The sequence below is a fragment of the Vigna unguiculata genome, chromosome 2 (assembly GCF_037176805.1).
Source record: "Vigna unguiculata cultivar grain cowpea cultivar isolate G323 ecotype 2 chromosome 2, ASM3717680v1, whole genome shotgun sequence".
NCBI lineage: Eukaryota > Viridiplantae > Streptophyta > Magnoliopsida > Fabales > Fabaceae > Vigna > Vigna unguiculata.
This window is the reverse complement of record NC_140793.1, coordinates 4,639,166-4,651,272: the sequence shown is the minus strand read 5'-3', so window position 1 is coordinate 4,651,272 and position 12,107 is coordinate 4,639,166. Positions and strand designations below refer to the sequence as shown.

General features: G+C 34.2%; 1 protein-coding gene and 1 long non-coding RNA gene across 2 annotated transcripts; both read right to left on the bottom strand.

Moving 5' to 3' along the window:
- Positions 1-213: 213 nt before the first annotated feature.
- Positions 214-5,197, bottom strand: URH2 (uridine-ribohydrolase 2). Its single transcript, XM_028059491.2, has 9 exons — positions 4,930-5,197; positions 4,598-4,713; positions 4,431-4,490; positions 3,824-4,009; positions 3,630-3,734; positions 3,431-3,527; positions 2,644-2,751; positions 2,433-2,568; positions 214-573 (listed from the first exon to the last, which is right to left on the bottom strand). The coding sequence occupies exons 1-9, from the start codon at positions 4,982-4,984 to the stop codon at positions 465-467; spliced, it is 972 nt and encodes a 323-aa protein (XP_027915292.1). The 5' UTR covers positions 4,985-5,197; the 3' UTR covers positions 214-464.
- Positions 5,198-9,869: 4,672 nt separating this feature from the next.
- Positions 9,870-10,946, bottom strand: LOC114174095 (uncharacterized). The gene is made up of 2 exons (XR_003602657.2): positions 10,641-10,946; positions 9,870-10,566 (listed from the first exon to the last, which is right to left on the bottom strand). It is a non-coding gene; the product is annotated as an uncharacterized LOC114174095 (long non-coding RNA).
- Between the last annotated feature and the right edge of the window lie 1,161 nt (positions 10,947-12,107).

Genomic DNA, 12,107 nt, shown 5'->3' with positions numbered 1-12,107 from the left:
TGTAGAACATGAGAAATCGATCCAACATCACGATGGAAAATGAAGAGCAAGCCACCAACAAAACCACCTTTGCATAAGGTAAAAAGTTCAACTACTAAAAGTAAAAAATGATCATTTTCTTTGAATTACGTCATATAGCTTTGGACCTTGGTTGGTGCAACAATGAGATATTATGAAAATTAACCTGGTGTTCTGATGAAAAGATTCTGTGACTAGGACTAATTGGACTGGTACATTTAAAAGAGTTTCCTCATTCTGTTCTTATCTGTTTTCAATAAGTAAAATACAAGTGCTGCTCATATATTATAATTGAAAGTCAAATGAAAATTTAACCAATGAAGTAATAGAACTTTCCCTTTCACACTGAAATTGAAATGAAATGCAAAGTAGAGCTCAAGAGCTATAAAACACAAATATAATATGAAGGATAAACTAAAGAGCTTTTTGAATGCTTCATGGCTACTTCAAGAGTCCAAAAGGCGATCCATTACCAGTTTCATAACTCTAGGAGCATCAACTGTCACAGCTACCTTTACTGTTGGCTTATTCGACCATTCATGGATTTCACCAAACCTGGCAATGAAAGGAATAAAGATGAAAAAATTAACTGAGTTTGTAGTACATGGTGAAGAAAAAAACATTCACAAAAAATGATTGTGTAACTCCATTTCATTAACCATCCATTACATTGTTCTTTTCATTGTTGAAAGCCTTTAATCAAAAAGACCTTCTACAAGGTACTCCAAAGGTTAGCATGCCTCCTCATTATTTCTTTGAAGTGTTTGTCACTAAATTATTCCCTAAAAAATCTAAAAAACCACTGTGTTCATCCTTGTGAAGACTGAATTGGTGACACAAAGTACCAATATGGTGACGGCTTAATCTTCGGATGATCAAGTAAAGGGTTCATTCAGAGAATTAACAGAGTATAAAGGAAAAGGAAAGGAAGATATTTTCTGGGCCAAATGGAAGAGAGAAGAGCAAAGGAGAATTTATTTCTCGGACTCTAATACTTTAACAAACTTTTTTTTGACAAAATTTGACAAAATTAGCTTTTTAGCACACAATAAAGCTTTTTCTTCTCTTTCCAAATCACATCAAACATTTCTTTCATTCATTGAGGCGCTGTCAAGTATACATAGTCAAAAGTTTGTCAACAAAAATTTGTTAAAAAATAATTTTCCATATACTAATTGAAAGGTGAATTAATAGTACAGATATTATATTAATTGTATGAACATTACCACTTGCACATGTATATTGATGGGACAAGTATAAGGGTCATTACAGATAACTACTTAATCTTATAAACCCTTTTAATAAATATAATTTTCAAGCAATCCTCAACAAAGCTATGTTCTACATGAAACAAATAAAGAAAATTAGATTATGTGGGAAAATAAATCTTTACTGATGATTTACACCATTTGGGACCAACAAGTTTTCTTGACCTTAGTTCATTGTAGCAACATAAATTTCAAACAAATTACAATAACACCTCTTCATAATTATTGAATTGCACATAATGCTCATGTTTTTTAATGTTTAAAACAAATATTCTTATAGGAGTACACATTGTAATAATTAAGGGAGATTTGTGTAATGTATGAGTAGTATCAGTATAATTCATTGAAAATTACAAAGGGGTTTTCTATAGATATCTAAAATGGAGGGATACTCTTAAAAAAATTTTGGACATCAAAAGCATAATATCAAGTGCATAAATCTGACAAATTAGAAACATAATTGGAAATGTTAATACCCTAAGGTCCAAAACCCTTATGATTAATGGTTTTGAATGCTGTTATGAAGATTAACAAATTATTGAAGTTTTGCTGTCACAGAGATGATGTTTTTTTGGCTTAGTCTTGTGAGTTTATGTTATGCTTTGAAGTGCAGATCCTTGGCTTGAAATGAGAAGGATTAAGAGTAAACTGATAAGTGCAAGATAAGAAATATTAGAACAAAGGCTTAAAACATGAGAGGACTGAAGAGTTCTTTTGAAACTAAGAATAGAAGCTCAAAAGGTAATGCTACGAGCCCAAGAATCCTGATGAAAGATGAGAAGGGAACATATAGAAAAGTTCATTTCTGCACTATTTTGATGTTCTTGAGAAAAACATTCTGAACAATAAGAAATCTAATACTAACTTAACAAGCTATTTTGCATGATTTAAGTATTAGAGCTATCAACAAAGTCAAAGTTAGCAAGCAGACGAACACAAATAACTTAAATTATACTTTTTTCCATAACAAAAAGGTGTGCAAAAACATCACTACACAAGTCTAAGATCTTAACTAAGTCAGCATCTTAGCACGTATCAATCATTTTGCAACACACATGAAACCCGTATAAAGAAATAACAAAACAAAACGCATGAAAATTAGACTTAGTTCTATAGGAACTTGATCCATTTTCATGTGGTTTCTACCTTTTCTGTTTGTTGAAGAGTACTGTGAGTCCCCTTGTAATGCCACTCGTTTGGACTCTGACAACACCTTCTATACAAGTTACAAGTGAAGGATCAACAGCTGCAAGAACCACAGTTGGATCATGAAGGTAAACCCCTGTATACAAAGTAACAATAATTAGTAACAGATTATTAGATCTCTACCAATTCTGCAAGCAGTATGAAGACAAACCTTTGGTATTGTATGACTCCAGATGGTAAGAGAAATATACATCTAAGATTTTGTGCAGGTATTGAGCATATTTTCCTTTTGAATTTGCCAAAATTTCTCTATCAGAACCTGGCAATTTTTGTTTTTTCGATGAGTGAACCAGAACAATGGTCAGTCTGCTGCCACAGAAAGTTAAATGACATACAACATAATTAAAATAGAACCATGCTGATGCTGTTTATCCTATGTTAGCTTTTAATCAATACTAAAATGTGTAAGTAACAGAACAGCAAATTTCAGAGTAGGTTTCACAAAACCATGATTTCCAAATATTGTGGATGGATATCATTCATAAACCTTCACCAAAAAGTTTAAACTTTGTAAGAGATGGCCATTGATGACTATCAAAGGAGAAAAAGAGGTTGTTGAACTTAGTCACAGCTTTTGGAATGTCATAAGAACCTTAGGAGAACCACACCACAAAACCTAGCTATCATAGTTCAAGGGCCTAAGGCCTTATAAACCCCATACTAGAATCTCATACTTTAAATATAGGACTCCCTCCGATGCCTGGGGAAAACACAACATGCTTCAATAGAAAAAAACTTATTCTCAAAAAAATTTTGGGGTGTGATAGAAAGTAAATGTACTATACAGTAATCTATTTCACTATTTATCCAGCACATTTCTCTAGGTTAGGCTAAGCTAAAGTTTATATGAGAAAACTTATTAAGTTATTTCTTTGACTTGGATAAAATGACTACACAAGTATAGAAAATACGAGCAAGGGAATTTGTGAAAGGGGTACTTGTCAGTATAACTTGATGGGTAACATTTATCCCCACTGCAAGTATATCTGCCCCACTTGTAAATACAACATCTGCAGCATCTGGATCACCAAATATCTAGAACCAAATCAAACCAATGAGTTAGACAGATTGAGTTGTGAATGATATAATATTTTTATGGAAATTATTAAGAATTTGAATACAGGATGGAACACTAACATTGGCTTCAGCTGCTGGATTCACATTGCCATTTACTGCAAAAGCTCCCCCAAGAATAACAATCTGGGCAATGTTCTTTGCAAATTCTGGATCCAGCTGCACAGCCTGCAAAAATATAATATTGTCATGAAATGAAACACAGAATGATGAGTAACATGAAAATGCCTTATTGGGAAATTGTAGATATATCATACCAAAGCAATATTTGTAAGCGGGCCCAATGCCACCACAGTGACTTTCCCAGGATTAAGTTTTGCTTGACGAACCAAAAAAGCAGGACCTGATTCTTCAATGGGCTTCCCCTTTGGTGGAGGAAAATTTTGGTTGCCAAGTCCATCTGCACCGTGGACAAAATCTGCAATACGAAGTTTTGTTCCTTTCTGCATAAAGAGACATGGATGACAACAGTTAGCAGAGTCAAGTGCAATGAAATACTGCAGAAGAAGAACTTTTAATTTCATACTGCTAACATGGTTCTACTTTTTCAGTGAGGCGATAAACTACAGTGCATTCCAAAATAAAGAAAACAGATATCGAAAGACAGCAAAAATAGTTTATTTATCCGTAGTAAGTAAGCAAAGTGATAAAACTGTAAACAAATTAGTAATACGCATTTGTTCTTCACTGAAAATTTCAAGTGTGCTGACAATATAATACAAATAGTATAAAGTACCCAAATTATACGATTATTGTATAGGCATTCAATTAAAGATCAAAATACATATTAGTTCTAAATGCTCATATAACATTCAAAGCAATTCCAAAACAAAAGCGATAAAGATCAAAGTATGACAGACTTACAGTTAATGTCAGATGTGATCCTTCTGCCACGGGTATATCTGTTCTTCCAGCAACCTCCAACTGCATATGCAAGTAGAGTAGGAGGCTTTTACCATTAATAAGTTAAGGGTCAATTTCATTCACCACAGAGAACAAACCCTTTTGAGAAACGGTACCAATGTTCTTACCAAATGCAAGGCATTTCTGGTTGCCAGAGTGGTGTAAACATTTCCATAGATGGTTGTGAGTCCAATAACTTCAACCTCTGGTGACTGTAGAGCAACGAATATTGCCATGGCATCATCTACACAAACCGGTGGCAATTCTCAGAGAAACAAGGAATTGCATAAACCAAGCAGACAAAGTGCCCAATTGATAAAAGAAGAGTCAAAGTTTGTTCTGAGATCAGAGCGGAGAAACGGAAACTCACGACTTCAAATTGGTTTGGATTAGCAAAAATACAACAAAGTTAAAAGGAAAAAAGAAACAAATTGAAAGACAGATATGTGTGTTACGTTACCGATGCCAGGGTCGGTATCAATTATGATCTTCTTTGGTTCCATATCAGGTGCCATGTCTGTCAGAACTAATTACTTGAGATGTTTCAGAGCCAAATCAGATTCAGAATTGAAATTGATGCTATTATCTCTTATTGGAGTGGAGAATACAAAGATAAACATGCCAATGATTATTTATTCTAATTACCAAGGTAATCCACATGCGATGGGTAAAGAAGCATGATGTTACGGGAATGTAATGTGTTTGTTTGGTCTCAAAAACATAAAATAATATCGTACACTGCAATGAGCAATCAACACAAATATTAAAAATCAAAAGAGATTAACCTTTGGTGATATGTTGGGTTGGGTCTTGTTTTGTTTTGTAGTGAAAATTAAGGTAGTGAGAGAAAAGGACTCAAACTTTGCCCTTTGTACTTTCTCAAATGCCTATGTACCAAACTTTTATTTATGTCACCTATCCAACCAAAGTAATCTTCCTTTATTAGGCAAACAAACAGAAGAATTTTAACCAAATAGATTATTAATAAAATAGATAAATAGTATAAGGCCCTCTTTTTCGGCCCTAATATTTAAGGGGTTGCCCCAAAGGTAATGGGCCTAAGGGTTGGCGCATAGGGTGTTCAAGGCTCCTAAGGCAGCCAAACCCTATTCTTGCAAAAACAGTTCCCTCACACTCTCCCTTTCTCCACAAAGCTCTGTTAGGGTTTAATCCCAATCTCGATCCAATGAGCTCAGTTTCGTCTTTTAGCTTCGTGTAAGTTTCCTACAACTCATACCTCTCCTTTCCGTTCGTATGTTCAGATTTCTAGTTAGGGTTTTGTCGTGAGCTTATGTTAAAACTCGCTTCGCTATTCTTTTCCAGCTCGTTAATTTGTCCCTAGAGCTATTGTGTTCCGCTGTTGGAGTCGAACTCTTCTTCTAGCCCTTTCCAGGTAAGGGGAAGTTAGGGTTTACTGTTTTATTGCGTTTTTCCCACCTACTTGGGTTTTGTCTCGTGAGTTTGATGTTTGGTTGCCATTATAATTGTCCGGGAGCTGTTAAAAATATGGTTTGGTTCGATTTGGATGCATGTGCCTGCGCAAACAGTGGAGGGTTCTAGTTTTTTCGCCCAAGCGAGTGTGTCTCGCCTAGGCGAGATTAGCAACAACTCGCCTAGGCTACTTGCGCGAGCTGTCGCTCAGGCGACGAGCTCTTGCTTTGAGCGAGAGCCCATCTCGCTTAGGCGAGGAGGTCTCGCCTAAGCGAGAGGGCGCGACAGCGCCACTATTTCTGATTCGAGCCCTTGCCTAGGCGAAGCAAGCTCGCCTGAGCGAGGCCCTTATGCTTGAGCGAGGGGCTGAGTTGCTCTTTGGTTTCTTTGTTTTTGGATATTGATCATATGTTTAGACTGATTATGCCTTTTAAAGTATGAATTGAGTGACTTTGTATGAATAAGATGAATTATGATTTGTGGCTTATGAGTTTAACTTGATTTGGGTATGACGTACGTATGAGATGATTCATGGACTAAAAATGATGAACTTTGGTATGGTTTTGGAATGGGAAATGATTGAAGGTTGGATATAAAGGTTGGCATGAGATGTATATGCATGATAAATATTACTCGGTTAGTTGAATATGATTTATGTGTGGTTAGGCGTAATTCCTTGAAATCTCTAGGTGAGATTTCAGGGTGGTGCCTCAGTTGGTCGGGACGTAATTCCATGACTCCTGTTAGTGGGAGTCATGGTGGTGCCCCATCTATATAATTTAGTAAGGATTCAAGGTAAGGTTGCATCCTAACACTCTAAGGAGTCAGTTAGTCTCATATAGAGCGGACTGACTCTTGTGGTGAGAGTAGCAGGAGGCCTGAAACTCATTAAGGGCTAACCTTGTGTGTGGGGGATTGAGACACTACAACACATAGCTCGGGGGTGAGCAAGGAAATCCACCACAAGTGCAAGCATCCACTGAATCCGACTAAATTATATGTATCCGGATGAGTCGAGTCTGAGTCTTAGTGTATTGCTTGAAAAGTCATAACATGTTTGGGTGACTTATATTTCATGGATTGTGAATTAGCATGTAACTGGGTGTCAAACTGTTTTTCTACTCTAGCTTACCCTTTTGTTTGTGTGTGTTCTGTTGTGTGGTTTTCTCTTCTTGTGATGATCATCAACTCGTTGATGTGAGCAGATGCGAGGAACACCCGTGGTCAATAGGGAGGTAATGGTTCCGCTGCATAACTTGTTGGGGTGGATTCTGTTAGTTGGGCCCTTCTCTAGAGCTATGGCCCATGTGATTCTGCCCCTTGGGATTTATTTCCAAACACTGTTGTTTTATCATTGTACTTGTTATTGGCATCGTGGTGTGCCATTTTCCCATTCGAATTTCCTTTGGATAATTGTAAGGAGTAAGGCTTAAACTCCTCGACTGTGTTTCTATATTATTCTGTGTGACGCTTCCTTTAATTATGATTATAAATTAAATGGGGTGTTACAAATAGCAATCTTAACATATTTAATTTGTAATCGCTCTCTTAAGACAAAAATGTTAATTTTTTAAATTTTATTTAAACATTATTAATAATTAAAGCAACTACATATGTATTTTATATTTAATAATTATCGTTTTTATTAAGGAAAAAAATTAATTTTAATATATAATTAACATTAAGAAAAATATTTTACTTTTTATTTTTTCTTCTTTATAAATTTAAAATATTGGCATTAGTAAATATTAAATATCAAACTGTACTTAATTATATTCATTACTAATGAATTAAATTTTAAGTATTATTAACAGAATTAAAATCATTGTATTAATAATATTTTTTTATTATATTAAGAATAACATACGCCTACTATTATTATGTAGAATTTGTTATAAAATAAAACTAATAAGAGAGAGAAGAAGGAGAGGAAGAATAGAGAGTGAGAGGGTAGGGGGAGCAATTTCTGTTTGTATGTGTGTCTTATTACTGATAGAACGAGTCTTATTTATAGATACAACATAGTAACCCAGAAAAGATATAAATCAAATAGTTAATACAAAATATTACATAAAGAGTAATGAATCATATGAGTATCAATCATACCAATCATATGAGTAATTGTATCAAATCAATGGACGGCCATTAATTCATAACAGAATTAACTATTTAACTTAATAAAATATAATAAAATAGTATAGAAATACATACTCATTTTTCATAGGGATACCAAGATACATGTGATATCTACCAAAATTATTATTATCATTAACTTTATAATGTAAATTTGACTTCTTAACAAAATCGTTTCGTAGACAATCTTATTCATGTTATAGAAAGGAGAAGTAAAAATTGTTACCATATACCAATGTTTTAGGCCCATTTTTTTGTGATTTTTAGGGTTAGCTTTCTGTGTATATATAACATATCTCTTATAACATTTTATACCCACTCAATGATACACAATCCTCTTCTTCATATATTTCTTTGTGTTTTCTACATGGTATCAAGAGTCCAAACAAACACTCAACGATACACAATCCCCTTCTTCATATATTTCTTTGTGTTTTCTACATGGTATCAAGACTCCAAACAATCCATGATTGAGAAGGCATTCTTGTAGTAGTTCATTTTTCTTAAGCTCTAAGACTCTTCTTTTTTCAAATTTTATGATTGAGAAGAAATTCTTGTCATAGTTCCTCTTTCCTAAGCTCTAAGCCTTAGGCCTCTTTCACAATTTTTCAAGATCGCAATTTTGTTTTCTGCTTTGAGGCAATTTTGGAGGTTCTGCATCATAATATTAGGTTTGTATGTGATTATATTTCAGTTGTTAAGGCAAAACCGATTGACACCAAAGCCGATGATTATGCTACTACTTTAGAGGTATTGGAAGTTGATAATTCTGGTCAATAATTTTGTCACACACTTGATTGGCGCTCAATTGACAAAATATCATACTACAAATGAGCAAATGAGGTATGATATCACTTATTATTAGCATAGGAAATTAGATTTGCTTCCCAACCATATGCCAACGTAGCCTTGCAATATCAAGGTACGTCATCACCAAATATATCATTTGACAAATGGATCATTGACTCAAATGTCACTAATCATATGTCACATCATTTGTCTTTTTTTTTTTTGTTTCGTTATCACCTAACTCATCCATGTCAATTGCAATTGCTAACGGTGATTCAGTTCCATTATCTAGTATTGGTTCCATTATCGCACATCTTTGTCTCTGTCAGATGTTTACTATATACTTGGTTTTGTTATGAATCTTTCTTTTGTTTGGAAAATATGTGATTCTGGATATAATGTGTGTTTCTCTCCATCTAAATGTTTTGTACATGACCACACATCTCAGAAGGTGATTGAGATAGACTATAGGGAAGATAAACTCTATGTCTTGAATCAGTTCAAGAAATCAATAGTTACAACATCTAATATGGATTTATCTTTGTTTCATTTGTTTTTTTCTTATTCACCTTTTTATTTGTTGCATTCTGGTTTGGGTCATGTTTCTACATTTCGTTTAAAATTTTTAGCGTATACGTCTTGGATACGCTAGAAAGTTTAGAAAGTTGATATTTCTTATTGTAGTGGTTGTAAACTGGAAAATTTTTCCACTTTACCTTTTAATAAAATTGTTTATTCTTCGCTTGCTCCTTTTAATGTTGTGCATTCTGATGTGTGACCTACTCTTGACCTCATTTAATGTTTAAATTTGGAAATTTAATTAATTTTTTGTGCTTAAAAGATTGATTTAATGAGGATTTGTAATAATTGGACTTATTGAGTTTGTGAGATAAAAATGAATTATAAAGTGATTTAGTTGCATAAAATATTCTTAGATATTTTAACGTTTGTTGATGTAGCTGAAGTAATTTGGTGTGAAATTAAATTGTTTCAAGTTGCAAAATAAAACCAAAATTAATAAATTTTGAAAAGAAATAAATCATGAGCTAAATGCACTTCTAAATTACATATACGTTCATTTTTTCATAATTGGGTCATACAATTAGCTTTCACTATTATACTCCCTAAATTACTAACTTTCACCCCTCCTATCACTTAAACTCAACCTGTGTATCCTCCACTCAATAAATTGTCCAATCAAAACCCACCATATCATCAGTCGTCACTCAAATATATGAACCAATCACATCATGGCATATCATCATCTTCGATCTCCCAACACAACCTGCAAATTTTGAACCCTAGCCACCATGCCACCTGCAACCATAATACCACGAGAAATCCAGTGCCTCCATCAGACCTCGCCGCCACCGACGACGCTGAAGACATAATCATGTACAGGACAGCCATCGCAATCAGCAAGAATGACGCCAACAACAACGCACCTGTGTTCGAACCCACACGTTAACCATTCAACACCTACTGCGCGCCTGAAGCAGCAGCCACCATGGAAGCAACACTTCATCCACAACACAGACATGTACCTGCGATGAAGTGTAGTTCAATGTTGGAATCCACTAGTGCCTGCATCTGGAGCAGAACAGAACGTGACCTTTCCACATGAAACCCTAAACGCAAATCACAACAACCATGATGGTAGCCCTCGCGAATCCTGAACAGCGCTACCAACATCTGCACCTTGACGTAAACCACATGCATTGTGAATCCATCACCATTCGCAGATCTGCACAAAATCAACCATCAAACGCGCAAGAAACACAACATCGAAGAACCAAAAACATAAAACGAGCAACCCACAAGCCCTTGCGAACCCAAACCACGTCGTCAACCGCGTCTTCAACCTATACCTTCAATCAGCAACGTCCACCCACCACGTGGAAACCTCGAGGGAGATATAGAAAGAGTTGCCACGTGGCAGATTCACATTGGATGATCAAAGTATAAAATTCTAAAGTCCGTCAAAGTTTGGTTCAGATTTCAAATTCTCGTCAAAGTTAATTAAAGGAAGAGAGGTTAAACCACAAACATTGATATTTTTGAATTTTTCAACAAATTTGTATTGTAACAAGGTCACAAGGATTGAATTGGAATTTTGAACAAGATTTAGTTATCGATAATTATTTAGGTATTTTTAGATAATTAATTAAATAATATCAACTAAGAATATCTTTTAGATATTTTCAAAATCAATAAAATTTGTTAATTATTTGAAAGATATTATATCAAAAAATAAAATATTTTAATAGGGAAAATAAAGTCTTAATCAAGGTTTATATAAAGAAATCCATAAGAGCATAAGAAAGACACTACTTAGCATCTCTCTAGTTTTTGTCGTTACCATCCGTCACATCATTCTTTCTTTCGATTCCCTTTTTCATATATTTCTTTTCATCTATCATGTATTCCACTTCATCCATGGAGGTCTAAGCTTCAAAGGTTGATTCTACTATAATTTCTTAACTGAGTTTTGAGGTTAGATGAATAAATTTTGTGTTCTTTTGATTCTTGTTGTGATTTATTTTCATCTATGTCTTTTGATTCTTAATCTAGTAAAAGCAATGATTTTTACATTGTAGTAAGTTAGTACACTATTAAATCTATATAACATAACAATCATATGAGTCTAAGAATTTTTACTATAATCAAATATTGAAAATTAATTATGTGTTCGTTAGGAGACGACTTAGGGTTAGCTTAACCCTATCTAGTTTGTTCATTACTATCTTGCCAATATTGAAGTTGCTATAATTAAGTAGTGGTAATTTGATCACGTCAACGACAATGTTACCAATCCATCAAAGAAGGTTCTAGATATTATGTCTATTTCATTGATGATTTTACTCGTTTCACTTAGATCTATCTTATGAAACGTTGGTATGATTATCTCACAATTTTCAAAAATTTAGTGCTCTTATAAAGACCTAACACTTTGTTACCATTAAAACCTTTCGTTGTGACTTGGAGGGTGAATACACTTCTAATGATTTTACCACTTTACTTGCCTCTATTAGAATTATACATCAGACTTCTAACACTAAACAAAATGACGTTGCTAAAAGAAAACATTGTGATCTTGTTGAGACTGCAAGATCATTCTTGTTATCTGTCGATGTTCCAAGTGTCTTCTAAGGAAAGCTATTCTTACTGCAACTCATGTTGTGAATCAGATCCTGACTTCATATAATTTTTGTTTGTCTTCTTTTGAAAAATTGAATGGTCTTGCACTTGATTACTTTGATTTGTGTGTTTTTGGATGCACCTGTT

Bases quoted from the DNA above. Each gene is read 5' to 3' on its own strand.
- URH2 (XM_028059491.2), bottom strand. From the start codon at position 4,984: ATGGCACCTGATATGGAACCAAAGAAGATCATAATTGATACCGACCCT. The intron at 3,735-3,823 runs GTATGATATATC...ATATTTTTGCAG, and splicing joins CGCTTACAAATATTGCTTTG to GCTGTGCAGCTGGATCCAGA. The intron at 2,569-2,643 runs GTTTGTCTTCAT...CTTTGTATACAG, and splicing joins GGAGTCATACAATACCAAAG to GGGTTTACCTTCATGATCCA.